The sequence below is a fragment of the Mirounga leonina genome, unplaced genomic scaffold (genome assembly GCF_011800145.1).
Source record: "Mirounga leonina isolate KUSES-001 unplaced genomic scaffold, KU_Mleo_1.0 Mir_168, whole genome shotgun sequence".
Classification (NCBI taxonomy): Eukaryota; Metazoa; Chordata; class Mammalia; order Carnivora; family Phocidae; genus Mirounga; species Mirounga leonina.
This window is the reverse complement of record NW_023270426.1, coordinates 17306239-17323038: the sequence shown is the minus strand read 5'-3', so window position 1 is coordinate 17323038 and position 16800 is coordinate 17306239. Positions and strand designations below refer to the sequence as shown.

The 16800-nt window shown below is 42.0% G+C and overlaps 1 protein-coding gene across 1 annotated transcript in view; it reads right to left on the bottom strand.

Moving 5' to 3' along the window:
- Nucleotides 1–2878: 2878 nt before the first annotated feature.
- The window catches only part of RAD50 (RAD50 double strand break repair protein), an 84596-nt gene continuing 70674 nt past the window's right edge, over nucleotides 2879–16800 (bottom strand). Inside the window, 4 exon segments of the mRNA XM_035014102.1 lie at nucleotides 2879–3309; nucleotides 4612–4745; nucleotides 7251–7393; nucleotides 7909–7994. Of these exon segments, the coding sequence (XP_034869993.1) occupies nucleotides 3126–3309; nucleotides 4612–4745; nucleotides 7251–7393; nucleotides 7909–7994 (547 nt within the window). The 3' untranslated portion in view covers nucleotides 2879–3125.

Below are 16800 nucleotides of genomic sequence, written 5' to 3'. Positions count from 1 at the left end.
GAAGGGCACCTGCCCCACTTCCATGGCCCAGATACAAGGGGAATGGAAGCTGAAATGGGAAACCTTTTTTAACTGTAAATAACTGTTTCATTGCCTGTATTTACCTCGTATCGCCCTGTCGTTCCATGTTGTAATGACTAGAGCTTTCAGAAACATGTTGGTAGAAGATACCATGTTTTTTATTTAATGGGAAAGGCTTCCTCTTTTGCTATTAAGATGACTTTAATTTTGATTTGATGATAAATAACGTTAAGAAAATATTTTGGGGGTGCCTGGGTGGCTCAGTCAGTTAAACCTCAGACTCTTGATTTCTGCTCAGGTTATGGTCTCAGGGTTGTGAGATTAAGCCCCACATCAGTCTCTGTGCTCAGTGGGGAGTCTGCTTGAGATTCTCTCCCTCCTTCTCCCTCTGCCCCTCCCCCCACTTGCACACTCTCTCTTAAGAAAATCTTAAAAGATTCTTCGCAAAAGTTTAGTTTTGCTAAAGCTAGGAGATACTGAATTTTATCAAAAGATGGTGTTTGTGGTGTCTATCAGTCAGAACTTTTTCCTCTTTGGCTTTATTATGGTGATGACTTATGAACAGATTTATCACCTTTTGAAATATTCTTGCATTCTTGAGCTACTAATAATTGTGTATGCTTACTGTATGGCTGGGATTGAAGGGCTTCTAGTTAATTTACAAAGTCCTGGATCTTTGCTCTGAGACTGGTGTTTTTCCTCCTGGTACCTTTGTGGAGATCATGCTAGTTTGGTAAATAGGGTAATTTTAGTTTTTCAAAGCAAATTAGGATGGCTGACCCTTGTCAGTCTGTGGACAGGAAGCAGATGGCTTGAGTGGTGGCTCTGCTGCTTGGCTCTTTGATCCAAGGATTGGGTGAGGGTCTGGACCGGGCTTTCTCAGCCAAGGTTCTTCATGTGAATAATGGAACACAGAAAATGGTTCAAGGAACTCTTTTTTAAGTTCTCCCACAGAGAGTATGTAACTATAGTTGCCCTTGAACGATGAACCCTGGGAGCTAGGGGCACCGACCCCTTCAGCGCAGTCAAAAACCCATGTATAACTTTACTGACTGGAAGCCTGATATCAGCAGTTGATAAAACACGTATTCTCTATATTGTATGTATTACATACTGTATTCTTAGCGTGAAATAAACTAGAGAAAAGAAAATACTAAGAAAATCATAAGGAGAAGGAAATGCATTTATAGTACTGTACTTCATCGGGGGGAAAAAAAACCCACGTATATATAGTGGACCTTCGCAGTTCAAACCCATGTTGTTCAAGGATCAACTGAGAGATCACTTTAGATGCACAGAAACGGATGACAATGGGTACAGTAGGAGGTTCCTACTGCTATAATAAATTAGCCCACAGACAAAACAACACAAAGCGATTCTTACACAGTTCGGGAGGTCAGAACCCCCAAATCAGGGCTCTTAAGTCAGTGTCGGCTGGTTCCTTTTGGAGGCTCTGAGGGCAGAGCGTTCCTTTGTCCTCAGCCTCTGCTGGTTGCCTGGAGTGCGCGGCTTGTAGCCCTCCCTCCTCCTCCCAAGCACCGCACTGCAGGCTCGGCCTCGGTCAGCACCCTGCTCCTCGGGCAGCACACACGCTCTGCTTGCACGTGGCTTTCCGTGATTACACTTAGGGCCCACCAGGAAGATCCCGTCTCAAGCGCCTTACCGTTAATCACATCTGCCAAGTCCTCTTTGCCACACGAGGGAACATTCGTAGACTCCAGGGATTAGGACTTCGCGAGCTTTGGAGGGCGTTCTCTAGCCTACGGCAGATGCCCGAGGGCCTCGGGGCTGGATTCTTTGCACCCCCTGGTCGAGGAGCACTGCCCCTACCACGTACTTGGTAGTCACAGGTGGTACAAAACTGCTTGTGCCACGTGACTGAGATTCAGAAAGCTGGACCTCCATGGGCTCGTTCCAAAGCGTGTGACTTGGTAGCATTGTGTGTGTAATGCTTGGGAAAAGCTTCCTGGTGTCAGCCGGCAATCCCAGGATAAAGGTGTGACTGGACTTCGGTTAGAAATGACCTCTGGAATGAGAATGAGCCCTACTCTTCCAGGTCTGGTTGGACCCCACTGGGAGGAGGCCAGCACTTGGTGACTCTTGCTTGCCTTCCACACTGGAACGCACACTGGACGAACAATCAGGATTGAGGGTGAAGCAGAGATGATACACAGGACAGATGTAGAGAGGGACAGACTTCTTCATGATGGCAGATCACGCCCCAAACCAAGGGTGGCCTGCTCTCGATCAGGGCTTTCCAAAGGTGGATGTGCACAGCGGAGAACTTCGTCTGTCTAGAGAGAGCCCCAAATTTGGATGGCTCCCTGGCAGGGGCACGTGGGGAGGGAAGATGGTAGGTTCTGAATGACATGATTACTTAAGGTTCCTTCAAACCCTGGTGCCCCATGTGACTACTTTGAATTTTACTTGGGGAAACAGTCCCAGTGAGGGCGGTCACTTCCTGGATTTATAAAGTTCAGAGCAGAGTGAAATATTAAAACCTCTTCATTTCTGGTCTTTAGATATGAATGCTTGCTAATAACTCAAATTATCAAGACAGTGAGAACCTACTTCTCAAAAGTCCATTGAAAAGTGGAAGTTGAGTGAAGTAACCTCAGGTACCAGGAAGCATTCATTGATGCTGGGAAGGGAAGCAGGGGAGTGGAGTCTAACTGTGTTGCTATTGAGCCCCCCCCAGGCCCATCAGAGGCTGCCTGTAGGGGGTTGAAGTTCAGGAAATCAGTCCAAATTTCATGTGAAACAATTTTTTTTTTTAAAGATTTATTTGACAGAGACACAGCGAGAGAGGGAACACAAGCAGGGGGAGAGGGAGAAGCAGGCTTCCCGCGGAGCAGAGAGCCCGATGCGGGGCTCGATCCCAGGACCCCGAGATCATGACCCGAGCCGAAGGCAGACGCTTAACGACTGAGCCACCTGGGTGCCCCCATGTGAAACAATTTTAATGATGGTAGAACCTCTCAGACATTCAAAATCCTAGACGCAAAGCTCCTCTGAGAGGACAGATTTTCCTACTGACTCAGTTGATACCAGAAATAAGCAGTTGCCTGAGGACTTGTGTTTCCAAGGCAAAATCTTGACTACTTTTAATGAACATAAGACAGGGAGCTAACACTACATTTCACAATCTCTGAGCACTGATCGATGTTCTTCTTAATCCTGTAGAATTTCTCCACATATTCAGAACGGCCTAAGAGCTCCACAAAATCTTCATCGTGAGTGATGACCAGGAGCTGGAAGTTACGCTGCTGTGAGCGACTCTTGATTATCCTGAAACAGTATGTTTAGAATGTTTTATTACTGGAGAGCACAAAAATCCTTTCCTTTATATAGAAAGCCACTGAGAACCTTGTTGGAAACCTGACACAATGTGCCAGCCCTGTAGGAAACTGGAGAGGGGTGGGGTGGACCGAGGCCTTCACACCTGCCAGCTAGGAGTCCCGTCTGAAGGGATTCCTCACCTAGGTCTCACACAGGCACTGGGAAGAATACACGATGTAGGTTCTTCCAGAACACACATTTCTTCTTACTAAAGCAGGCAGAAATGTTTTACTTAATTTTCCTTAATATCTGTGCTGTTCGACTTTAGTAGGAGTCTGACTTGCGTGGGGTTTTTGTGACCTGTCACTGATTCTGTCTTGCGAGACACACACACAAAAAAGACCAACTACAGGCAAGGGAAATTACATCTGCGAGCCCCTCTGCCTTCTCAGGAGCTGGGTCTACTTAGAATTCTGCCACCACCAGTCACTAGATGCATCATTAGTATGACACACAGGAGACCTGAGTGGGTGTACTGGGAACATTTTTGCTCAGTATCTATATGCTGAGGTAACTAGCTACGAGACTGGAATCAGGCTTTTTCTTTTAACTAACCATTTATTTATCCCTTGCCTGCAGCTGGATGCACTTAGCTTTCAAAAGCAGTACCCCTTCCGCGCTGGCCACACGAGACTGCGGGACATGGCTGAGAAAGGGGTCCCCGCTATCATCTCTGCCAGAAAGAATGTATCTGGAGCCAGAGTACCCAAAACAGCTGCTCTAGCTTAGAAGAAGGGCCTCTCCTCTGTCAGCAGTCTTTCAGCAATGGGTGCCTATCCCTGGAGCCTCTACCAAGGGCATGTGAGTGTGGCAAAGGTGTGTCAATTCTACTTTCTAGACTCTACTTAACCACTATGACACTTTTTGAATAAGAGCTGTCATTCCTCATAGGGCTGCGGCGATGGGCCCAAATCCACTGTTACCACCTACAAATGTTTTAGCAGGGCATGCTAAGTCCTCTACATGACACGTGGGCACCGCTGGGGGGTTTACAGAAAAACCAAACCAAGCCAGGAAACCCTTCAGTTTCCCTATGAACACACTCGGGGAGATGCAGGATGTGTCTGGGACTGCTGTTCACTACCTAGTTCTTTTTTAAGCATCTGAAGAATTACTATCAAAGGTAAAGCCTAAGATCTGCCACCAACCAGCTTCCCCAAGGAAGACACAGCTAGAGAGGATTTTCACCATAGTTTTTAAGGTAAGATGAAGAGTTCTATCATAACCTGACCCCAAACTGGAGATACTTACTCAACAAGAGCATGTGCAAGAGACTCAATGTTTTCTCGGTCAAGATTTGTTGTTGGCTCATCCAAGGCCAGGATGCCACAGTTCAAGCAGAACGTTTCAGCCAAGGCCAGGCGAATGATGAGTGAGGCTAATACCTGGAATAAAGCACCAGAGCTGAGCTGTACTGCACAGACCTTTTCCTCATGCACTTTTAGGAAAGTAGGCAGACCTGGCCTACTGTCTTTGTCAGGGAAAGGGAGCAATGTCATGGGCTCACTGACCTTAGGTAAATCACTGCTCTTCGATCTGGGAGAGCCTGGCACTGTGACCAGACTCTTAAACCCTTCCAGAAGGTGAGCCATCTGTCAGTGGCAGTGAAATAAAACGCTAAAAGCAATGGTGATCTCACTATCCCCAAATGCACACAAATCTTGTCAGCTATAATGAAACTTGAAGGCACAGGTTTGAATCTGAAATGCATTACTGTTTATCTGTAACTAGTAATTTGAGTAATAGTATAAGATTAACAACGTTAAAAATTCAAGGCCTGGATCTTTTATTTTCCTGATGAGATTAGTTAGAAAACATGGACACATGACAACTTCCAGAGTCCCACACACACCTTTTCTGAGTTATCTTGAAATCTCTATGTTCCGTGGTGTAAAAGGGGCACCAGATACTGCACTTAAATGTCTGCGTGCAGGCAGGGGCTTGCAAATGTAATTTCTCTCGCCTTTTGAGCAAGCTGAGATAGAGAAAGAATATTCCTGGGCCAATGTATCAGGAGTACAGAAGTATGTTTTATTTAAGCTTACCTACAGGAAATCCAAGGAACTGACACTTGGAGGCACTTTCTTGGTTAATAGAAACCCAACACTAAAACCCTCAGATGCAGCTGAAGCCATCTGAGGGCATAAGGGACACAGAATTAAGAATGACAGAGTAGTCTAGGAAGTATAAAATACTTATGTGTGAGCTGTCAATACCCCGTCCCCCGAACCTGCGAACAAAGGGGCATCAGTGCGTGACAGAGCAGTTTACAGCCTCTGACGCCCAGGGCAGGCTGGCAGACCGCAGAAGGCAGGATCACAGCTGGGCCCTTTGGGGAAGACCCTTCCTTCCTGGATTTGAACCCTACTGTGGCTGCCACCTCTACCACCAAGTACTCAGAGTAGAGTTTAAATGAAGCTCCTGGCCCACCTCTACGAAACTATTAGTCTGTCTTCTCCCCCAACACCAAGGAAGCAATTATTGCTAATTTTTACAATTTAGAGTATCTTTAGGAAATCTACTTTGTTCAGAAAATAATTTTCAAAGTATTCTTAATCCAAGGGACAGGTTTCAAACTCTGTATTTTCTTATTCATAATTACCACTGAAAATCAAAGCAAGTAGGAATACTGATTATAGATCACAAATTTCTCATTTTTGCAAACTAGGATTAAGATAATAATCTGCATGTACCTTAAATTGGTATCTGCTGTCTGGGCTGACAACAAAATACATACACACAGGATTGTCTTAAAGCAAAAACTGAAAACTATGGAATACCTCAGAGAATGTGAGCAGCCATTTCGAGAACTGTTAAGATTTTGTTAAGAAAATTGGGGGTCTAGAAGTGTTATCAAATATAATCTGCTTCTAATCTGAAAGGAGGAAGCTCAAGAATCCAGACCATCTTGTTACAAACTTGCACACAAAGGACCCAGCCTCGTTCCCAAGGATGCAGGTCCAATTTTCCTGACTCGTTAAAGCTTTACTCCTCTTTCGGATTTGCTCTGTGCTCCCTATCCAACATAGCCTATTCTGCCACAGCCTCATGTGGAGCTAAGTGGCCCGGCCCAGCAGCTGGGGGTGGTGGTTGTGGTGGGTGGGTGGGTGGTGTGTGTGTGTTGTGGGTGTGTGTGTGTGAGAGGCAGCTGTGGGTGTTATGGCTTCTGGTCTAGCAGACCCTTCTTTTAACATTTTTAAGCAACCTCTACAGCCAACATGGGGCTCAAACTCACAACCCCAAGATCAAAGGTGTATGGTCTACCAACTGAGCCAGCCAGATGCCCCCAGCAGACCTTTCTTTTAGAGGATGTACAGGCCCAAAGGCTAGGCTGAAGGGGGAGAGGGGCAGGGACTCAGTCCTGTGATGGGGCTGCTTTCTCAATGAGAGTTTCATATTTTAATGCCTCATCTGGCTCAACCTAGGATCTGGTTTGGTAATACTGCCTATCATTGTTTCTAACATCCCTCCCCGACCTTTGATTGCTCTGAAATCAGGATGCACTCTTACAATTACAGTTGCATTTTTTTTCTTTCTTGGTGGCACATAAAAGTGTGTCTTACAAGTGATGACACAGTAACTTTATTCCCACAAGGCGTGTTATGAAACAATGGTTGTTAGCTGCTTGATCTGCATAAGGCCTATCACGTGAGAATGCTTCAGACCCCCTTCTCCTAAAGGACCACCCAATGGTGCAGGAAATGCTGATTAGAACTGGACGAGTGGAACGGGATAGCTGAGTCTGATCCACTTTATGTGGCAACACACAGTGCTCCGAGGAGCTTCCCACCATTCCCGGGCAGCCCTGGGTGCTTTCATGGCACCAACAGTACTTTCTCCCTGTCAATTCTCTGTGCACAGGTGGCGCCCGAGGCTCTTGAGATACCTGCCTTTTGTCCAGCACTGCATCGTCCTCGCATATCCAAGGCTGTGTCTCCCTTTAGCATCACCACGCGGTAGTTATAGTTCCGCCTTTTATCAGAGGCTGATACATTTTCATCGGCATCGGACCGAATTTCTATGTATTCAATATCTGACACAAAAAGATTATTATTTCAGAGGAACCTACACTCTGTAGCCTTTTGTCACTTGCAGATACTAAGTAAGCCTTCCATGAAGCAGTGTGTAAAGCTGACATTACCAAACTGGTTGAGGGGGTTCAGGAGGCAAAAGCAAGCCCGATGCCCCAACCCTCAGTCTCAGCTCTGCCTTTCTTAGTTCCCCTATTAAGAGTTTCCTCCTGCTGGTTTTCTTCTTATCGCCTTTCAGCTTATCCCTATCTACACTTCAACAGAATCTATTAGGTCATCAGTTAAATATAATATGTACATAGCCAAATATGTAAGTCCTGTCAGGCTCTGGAATAAAAAACCTTGCATTTTTTTTCCTGCTACAAGATGTTGTCAAGATAAGAATTCTTAGAAAATCTCAAAGAGATGTTCAGAAAGGGGTCCAGGTGATAGTGCTGGCATGATGAGAGAGCCTATGCGGCAAGAGCTAGGGACGAGGCTTTGGAAAAAAGCATTCACGACAAATCATGTCAATTACCTTGTCCACGATAGGTACTTCGCCAAAGGTCACGAATAATTTTGTTGATTTCTTCCATTTTCATACTGTGAAATTTCATGATTGCTCTGGAAAAAGAAGCCATTAGTACTTAAAAGAAAAATAATGAAATAATGATATGTAATAGTATATTTTAAAATTATGAAATAGATAATGTATAATAAAAGTAACATCTTAACAATCTCATGAAATTACGGGTATTTCCAATGATAAAAGCAGAATACAGGAAGAGCTAGAAACAATAACCGGAACATTGCTGCACAGCATTGCACTAGTAAGTGAATGCAGCCAGGCGTGCCCCCAGGGACTGAGTGCTGACCCTGCTCCATTGTCACTCATGACAGGACAAATACCCCCTCAAAGAAGTATTTAAATCCTGTGAAAATCTCAGAAAATTTGGACACCTTTTCTTAGGCTTACTGGAAGGACTGTAGCCACTGAGGCCCACCAGGTACAGGAGGACCTACCTGCGGAATAAAGGGATGGCAGGCGAGTTAGAGACGGGAGGGGAGGTGTACAGGGTCCCCTAGTCTATGGGGACATACGCGCAACTCTGAAATGTGGCCTTTTCATTTCTGTTACTAGTAAGGTTTACCGAAAGTCAGCCTAGCCTCTTCGGGTGCTTTAATTCCTCAGATGTTTGAACTTTTCACCAACCAGAAGGGATGGCTGAGAGAGCAATTTAGAGACTTAAGCTGAGATGAACCTCAAAACTTCTATTTTTCCTTCCTAGTTGAAGACTAAGAAATCCTAACTCCAAATATATGCATTAATTTCCATTTGTCCTGTCAGCCTCCCCACCCCCACTCCACAACATACTTAAAAAACTAGTACTTTCTAAATACTAAAGAGAAGGAAAGAAACGTTTGTAAAAACAAAAGTAGCCTGTTAAAAACTTCATTCTTACTACAGTCACCTTTCCTCAAAAAGCCCTTAGGTTCTTTGGAAATGGGTTTATGAACTAATAAATGTTGCATCAGTGACAAAAAGGCAAACATCACTGCCATGACCATACAGAGGATGTGAGGTGGCCCTACTTCCATTTGCAAACCTCTTATCTGATATATACAAAAAAAGAAACTGAACGTAATGCTACTGGCTCTGCAGAATCATTTCATGATCTTTTGGTTCACCAGCAAGAAAGAAAGAAATGACTCAACATAAATACATTTTAAATATCAGATGAAGGATTTTTAAGTAATAAGACTGGAAAAAACCATATTGTGCTTGCTGGTGAGAATGCTGCAAGCCTCCATTTTCTCATTCATAGGTCGATCCCAGCCTGACATTTTACACTCCTGTCAAAAGGACTGAGACCAAATTTCTAAGTATTTGCCAAATAAGCAACAAAACCCCTTGAGAATGTTCTTAGGACCAATCATGTAATCCACAGCTCTTCATACATTACAATCCTGATTTTTTTTTTAAAGATTTTATTTATTTGACAGAGAGAGACATGGCGAGAGAGGGAACACAAGCAGGGGGAGTGGGAGAGGGAGAAGCAGGCTTCCCGCGGAGCAGGGAGCCCAATGCGGGGCTCGATCCCAGGACCCTGGGATCATGACCTGAGCCGAAGGAAGACGCTTAATGACTGAGCCACCCAGGCGCCCCCTATAATCCTGATTTTTCAAATAATTAAAAAAAAAAGGTTATCTTCGGGGCACCTGGGTGGCTCAGTCGGTTAAGCGTCTGTCTTCAGCTCGGGTCATGGTCCCAGGGTCCTGGGATCAAGCCCCGCATCGGGCTCCCTGCTCAGCGGGGAGTCTGCTTCTCCCTCTCCCACTCCCCCTGCTTGTGTTCCCTCTCTCGCCGTGTCTCTCTCTCTGTCAAATAAATAAATACAATGTTTTTTTTTTTTAAAGTCATCTTTCCATTCAACTTAAAGATCTTTCATAACTAACCTAAATGATCATACCCAAGGTGGAGAACAAACTCCATGTGTCCAAGATGCACACACACAGCCCCTGCCATGGGTTCCTTGCACAACAGAGGTGGTGCATCCTTATCTGCGAGAGAGAGAGCACTGCAAGTAGCAGCTCTAGTCCTGAGGGAGATCTGGACTCCCAAAGGGGTGTGTCATGCTGAGCTGATGCCTAATGTTGTTGGCCAGACCATAAACTAATCTTTGCATCATCTCTCTCCAGTATGGAGTTTACCACCCCACTTGCAACAGCAGGGGATGATTAAGATAACCATTAGTTGTTAGTACTAATGACCATTTAAATCTGTGAGGCATAATTATGGTAAGCCATTATGTCATTTAATCCTTACAACAATACTGGGAGTTAGCTTTAGTTATCCCCATTTTACCGTTAAGAAAACTGATACTTTAACAATGAATTTTTCTGAAAAAGAAATTGATCCCACCTATAATAGCATCAAAACCAATAAAATACTTATGTACAAATCTAACCAAGGAGGTCAAAGATCTCTACTCTGAAAACTAAGACACTGATGAAAGAAATCAAAGACACATATAAATGAAAAAGTATCCCATGTTCATTGATTGGAAAAATATTGTTAAAATACCAAAAGCCATCTATAGATTCAGGGCAATCCCTGTTAAGATCCTACTGGCATTTTTTACAGAAATAGAGGAAACACTCCTAAAATTTATATGGAACCACAAAATACCCCAAATAGCCAAAGAAATCCTGAGAAAGAAGAACAAAAAGCAGGACGCATCACACTTTGATTTCAAGCTATAGTCTTGAAAACATTATAGCACTGGCATAAAAATAGACAAATCAGGAGAACAGAATCTAGAGCCCAGAAACAAACCCAAATATAAACAGTCCAACTAAAATGTGCCAAGGGAGCCAATACTCAATGGAGAAAAGGTCATCTCTTCCAATAAATGATGCTGGGATAAATGGATATTCTCATGTAGAAGAATGAAACTGGACCCCTATGTTACAACACTCACAAAAATTAACTCAAAATGGATTAAAAGCTTAAATTTGAATATAAGACCTAAAACCATGAAACTCCTAGAAGAAAAGATGGGAAATAAGTTCTTTGACATGATTTTTTGGAAATCATACCTGAAGCAAAAGTAACAAAACAAAAAATAGGGGTGCCTGGGGGGCTGAGTCAGTTGAGTGTCTGACTCTTGATTTTGGCTCAGGTCATGATCTCAGGGTCATAGGATCGAGCCCCACATTGGGCACTCACCAGGGAGTCTGCTTATTATTCTCTCTCTTGCTCTCCCTCTGCCCCTCTCCCTGCCCTTTCTGTCTCAAATAAATAATCTTTATTAAAAAATAAATAAATAAACAAGTGGGACTACATCAAACTGTACCGCAAAAGAAATCATAAATAAAAAGACAAACTACAGAATGGGCAAAAATATTTGCAAACCATGTATCTGATAGAGGGAGTTAAGATCTAAAATATACAAAGAACTTATTAGGGGCGCCTGGGTGGCTCAGTCAGTTAAGTGTCTGCCTTCAGCTCAGGTCATGATCCCAGAGTCCTGGGATGGAGCCCCAAGTCAGGCTCCCTTTTCAGGAGGTAGTCTACTTTTCCCTCTGTCCCCCTGCTCGTGTTTGCTTGCTCTCGTTCTCTCTCAAACAAATAAAATCTTATTTTATATAACACACACACACACACACACAGAACTCCTATAATTCAACAGCAAGAAAAAAGTTGACTCTTGAACAACACGAAAGTTAGGGGTGCCAAGTCGTCACACAGTTAAAATTCAAGTGTAACTTTGCCCTAAAACCTAACTAATAGCCTATTGTTGACTGGAAGAAGCCTTACCCATAACATAAACAGTTGATTAACATATACATGTTATATGTATTACATACTAGAGTCTTAAAGTAAGCTAGAAGAAAGAGAATGTTAAGAAAATTACAAGAGAAAATACATTTATGGTACTGTACCTTATTTACTGAAAAAGATACACATTTAAGTGGACCCACACAGTTCAAACCCATGTTATTCAAGGGTCACCTGTAACCCAATTAAAAAAAAATGGGCATAGGACCTGAACGGACATTTTTCCAAAGAAGATACACAGATGGCCAATAAAGTACAAAAAAGTACTTTTTCTGATTTTACATAAAAAGATGTGTCACTAGTCATTAGGGAAATACATATTAAAACCACAATGAGATAATACTTCATAGCTGTTAGAATAGCCATCATCAGGGCTCCTGGGTGGCTCAGTTGGTTAAGCGACTGCCTTCGGCTCAGGTCATGATCCTGGAGTCCCGGGATCGAGTCCCGCATCGGGCTCCCTGCTCGGCGGGGAGTCTGCTTCTCCCTCTGACCCTCCTCCCTCTCATGCTCTCTGTATCTCATTCTCTCTGTCTCAAATAAATAAATAAAATCTTAAAAAAAAAAAAAAAAAGAATAGCCATCATCAAAAAGACAAGAGATAATAAAAGCTGGCATGGATGTGGAGAAAAGGGAACCTTTGTGCACTGCTGGTGGGACTGTAAACCAGTGCAGCCATTATGGAAAGCATTATGAAGGTTCCTAAAAAAAATTAAAAATAGAACTACCATATGATCTAGCAATTTCCACTTCTAGGGATATATTCAAAGGAGATGAAAACAATATGTCAAAGAGATATCTGCACCCCCATGTTCATAGCAGCATTATTTACAATAGCCATGACATGGAAACAACCCAAGTGTCCATGGGTGGATAAAGATGTTATATATTCAATGGATTATTATTTAGCCATTAAAAAAATGAGGAAATTCTACTATTTGGGACAATATGGAAGGACTTGAAGGCATTATGCTAAGTGAAGTAAGTCAGAGAAAGACAACATTGTATGATCTCACTTATATGTGGAATCTAAACAAAACAAAAACACCAAACTCACAGGAAAAAGGGATCAGATTTGTGGTCACCAGAGGTAGAGGATGGGAGGAGGGAGAATTGGAGGAAGGTGGTCAAAAGGTACAAATTTCCAGTTATAAGTAAGGACTAGGGATGTAACATACACCATGATGATTGCAGCTAACACTGCCATATGATATACAGGAAAGTTGTTAAGGGAATACATCCTTATAGTTGTCAACACAAGGAGAAATTTTTTTCTCTCTTTTTTTAAAGATTATTTATTTATTTGACAGAGAGAGACACAGCAAGAGAGGGAACACAAGCAGGGGGAGTGGGAGAGGGAGAAGCAGGCTTCCCACCGAGCAGGGAGCCCGACGCGGGGCTCGATCCCAGGACCCTGAGATCATGACCTGAGCCGAAGGCAGACGCTTAACGACTGAGCCACCCAGGCGCCCTGCTTTTCTTTTTATTGTATCTATATGAGAAAATGGATGTTAGCTGAACCCATTGTGCTAACTAATCATTTTACAGATATGTAAACCAAACCATCATGTTGTACATCTTAATACAGTGATGTATGTCAATTATTTCTCAATAACAGTGAAAAAAACCCTGAGGTCTCATGACATTAGCAACTTGGTCACAATTAGAGAAAAGTGGTTATGATGTTAACAGCCCTTGAATATCATAATTAAAATTAAAAAGGCAGCCAAAATGCCATCTTGAAAGACACCAGGCTCAGATAATTTTATGAATAAGTGCCAGCTCTATATAAAGTATTACACAGCAAGGAGAGATATAAGAAAAAAAAGGAAAAAAAGTACAGGCCTAATTATTTTGCTTATGAATACAGATAAAAATATTCTAAATAAAATCAAATTTAGTGGTAAGGCATTAAAAAGACCAAGTAGTATCATGGTATTAGTGGTATCATGATCAAGTAGCATTTATCCCAAGGAAGCAAGACTAGTACAACAGGAAAAATAATTTAACTAACTGCATTAACAGATTAAAGAAAAAAATGATTATCTCAGTAATTGTCAAAGTATTTGATATAAACACTGAGTTTTGATAAAATATTCAGAAAGTGAAAAACAGAAGAAATTTTTTTAACTTGACAAAATGACTATCAGAAATCCACAGCAAGCATCAAATTTAATGTTAAAATAGAAAGGAGTACTTCTAAAGAACAAGAGAAAGATGCCCCTTCTTATGGCTACTCTACAATAATGTCCTAGAAATCCCTAAAAATTCAGTAAGACAAGAAAAATGAGGGGAAAACAACTTATTGTTTCTGCAGATGATATAATTGTGCACTCAGAAAATCTAAGAAATCAACTGAAAAATTATTAAGACTAATAAGGTGGTCAGATATAAACATAAAAAAATTAATATTACGTAGTAAACAAAATCCAATAGGAAACCTAATAGAAAAGAAGATCCTATTCACAGTGGTAATAAAAATTATGAAATACCTAGGAAGAAATCTTAACAAAATGGTATAGGATCTAGAGGGAAAAGCTATAAAAGCTATAAAACCTTACAAAAGAACAACCCTTACCACAGAACAAAAAGAACTGATTAAGTAGGAGAAACTTACTGTTGAGTGTAAAATGGGAGATTTAATATTGCAAAGAGGTCCATTCTCCCCAAGTAATCCATTAAATTAAATGCAATCCAAATAGAACTTCCAGTAAGATTAAAAAAAAAAAATTGACATCCACAAGGTAACCCTAAAGTTAGTATCAGATAAAAGAATAAATCAAAGTACTGGGACAGGAATCAAGATGAAATAAACCCCCCCCCCCCAAAATAGAGAACTTTTAGTCTATACCTGGTATTTCCCACCAGTGGGAAAAGTTTCAATAGTTTGGGAAGAGGGAAAGATTACATCTCTATTTTTACTTTTTATTTTTTTAAAGACTCAGAGAGAGCAAGCGAAAGAGTGAACACACGCACGCACACACGCACGCACACACGCACGCACACACACACACACCCAGTAGGGGGAGGGGCAGAGGGAGAGAAACTTGAGCAGACTCCAGGCTGAGCATGGAGCCCAACATGGGGCTTGATCTCATGACCCTGACATTATGACCTGAGCTGAAATCAAGAGTCGGACACTCAACCAACTGAGCCACCCAGGTGCCCCATACATCACCATCTTTATTAAACCTCAAAATCCAAATGAATTAAAGGATTAAAAGTTAAATAAAACTATAAGAATAAATTATTAATAATTATCAATAAATAAATAAAACTATCAGTTTTATAATCTTAGGACTGGAAAGCCTTTCTAAGGGAGAAGCCATAAAGAAGAAGGCTTAACGATTTGCCTACCTAAAGATTAAGTCACTAAAAGTACCATAAAGTTAAAGGTCAAATGGGAATAACTGGGAATAACTACTTGCAATGTATGAGAAAAGGATTACATCGAAAATCTATTAAATCTATTAAAAAAAAAAGTGGTACAACTCACTAAGAAAAAGATAACCTAATAGAAAAGCTGGTAAAGAGATATGAACAACAATTCTCAGAGAAGAAATACAAATAGCCAACATATGAAACGACGTTTAACCTCACTAGTAAACAAGGAAATGTAAATTCAAGTGGGAACATTTTTTGTGCAACAGACTGGCAAAAATTAAAAAGGTTGATAATATGAAATGCAGTCATGGAGAAATGGGTACTTTCACACACTACTGGTGGAAACACAAATTCTGTGTTTTGGGAAGGCATTTTGGCACTAACAAGTTGAAGATGCACATACCCTCTGTCCCAGTAACTCTGTTTCTAAGAAGCTATCTTTCTGGTCTATCTGCCCATGTGCGCAAAGACTTATGCTGTAGCATTAGCTATAGTATCAAACATTTAAAAACTTCCTAAAAGTCCACTGGTGGTTAAATCAAGCAGGTAACATCCATTTCACAGAGTATTATGTAGCCATTAAAAATAATGACATACCTACATATATATAAAAGATTTTCATCACATGTTCAGGGACAAAACAGAAAAATACCTACAGTGTGATACTATCCACACAAAACAAAGACCTATTTGTGTGTACATAACATGCAAAAAGCATGGTTAGGGAAATGACAGTGTCATCACTGTAATAATATTTAAGTGCGCAATAAATTCTAGTCATTGTCATGGAAATGAACTGAAGTCTAATATGAACCGAGCTGTGTAGTGTACACAGTAATGGACAACAGGGCAGCATAAATACCTGCAATACAAGGCTAAGTGGTACAAACACCATGGAGCGTAAAGGAAGGAAAAATTACATCATTCGGGAAGGGCTTCAACAAGGTAACGTCCCACAGAGGAGCAGGGTCACAGGAAACTGTGAGGCGTCTTAAGGGAACAAAATGGTTCTGTTTGGGTAGAACACACTGAATAGTGAGAGACAAAATGGGGAAGACCAGATGTGGAGAGTATTTCTTCATATCAGAAGTGAATAGGGGGCGCCTGGGTGGCTCAGTCGGTTAAGCGTCTGCCTTCGGCTCAGGTCGTGATCCCAGGGTCCTGGAATCAAGCCCCACATCGGGCTCCCTGCTCAGCGGGAAGCCTGCTTCTCCCTCTCCCTCTCCCCCTGCTTCTGTTCCCTCTCTCCTCGTCTGTCAAATAAGTAAATAAAATCTTAAAAAAAAAAAAGAAGTGAATAGGGACCACCGCCTTTAGGAAAATAAAGCCTGGTAGAAGTGTAATGGGTGGGAAGGGATAGTACAGTGCAGAACCCTGTGGGAGCTGACTAACACAGGCCCGAAGATTAACTTCACAACACACCCTGTAGCCCCTGGACTTTACAGGTAATGAATATTTAAGAATGACCTTGAAAATTCTTGACCTGTAGTAAACTATCATTCTGCTCAGAGATATGTATTTCACTGACTGGAAACTGTTGCGGGTAAGTGGTCATCTGAGTAGTTGCACCAGCCCCACCGTGTGCCTGGAGTGTGTATGTCACTCAGTTACGTTTATCCTCACTCCCGTGAAGTAGTAGGTTTTGTGAAAAGTGACTCCCAGAAGAAAGTGAAAAGGTCCAAGGTCGAAGACAGTAGTGGTTTA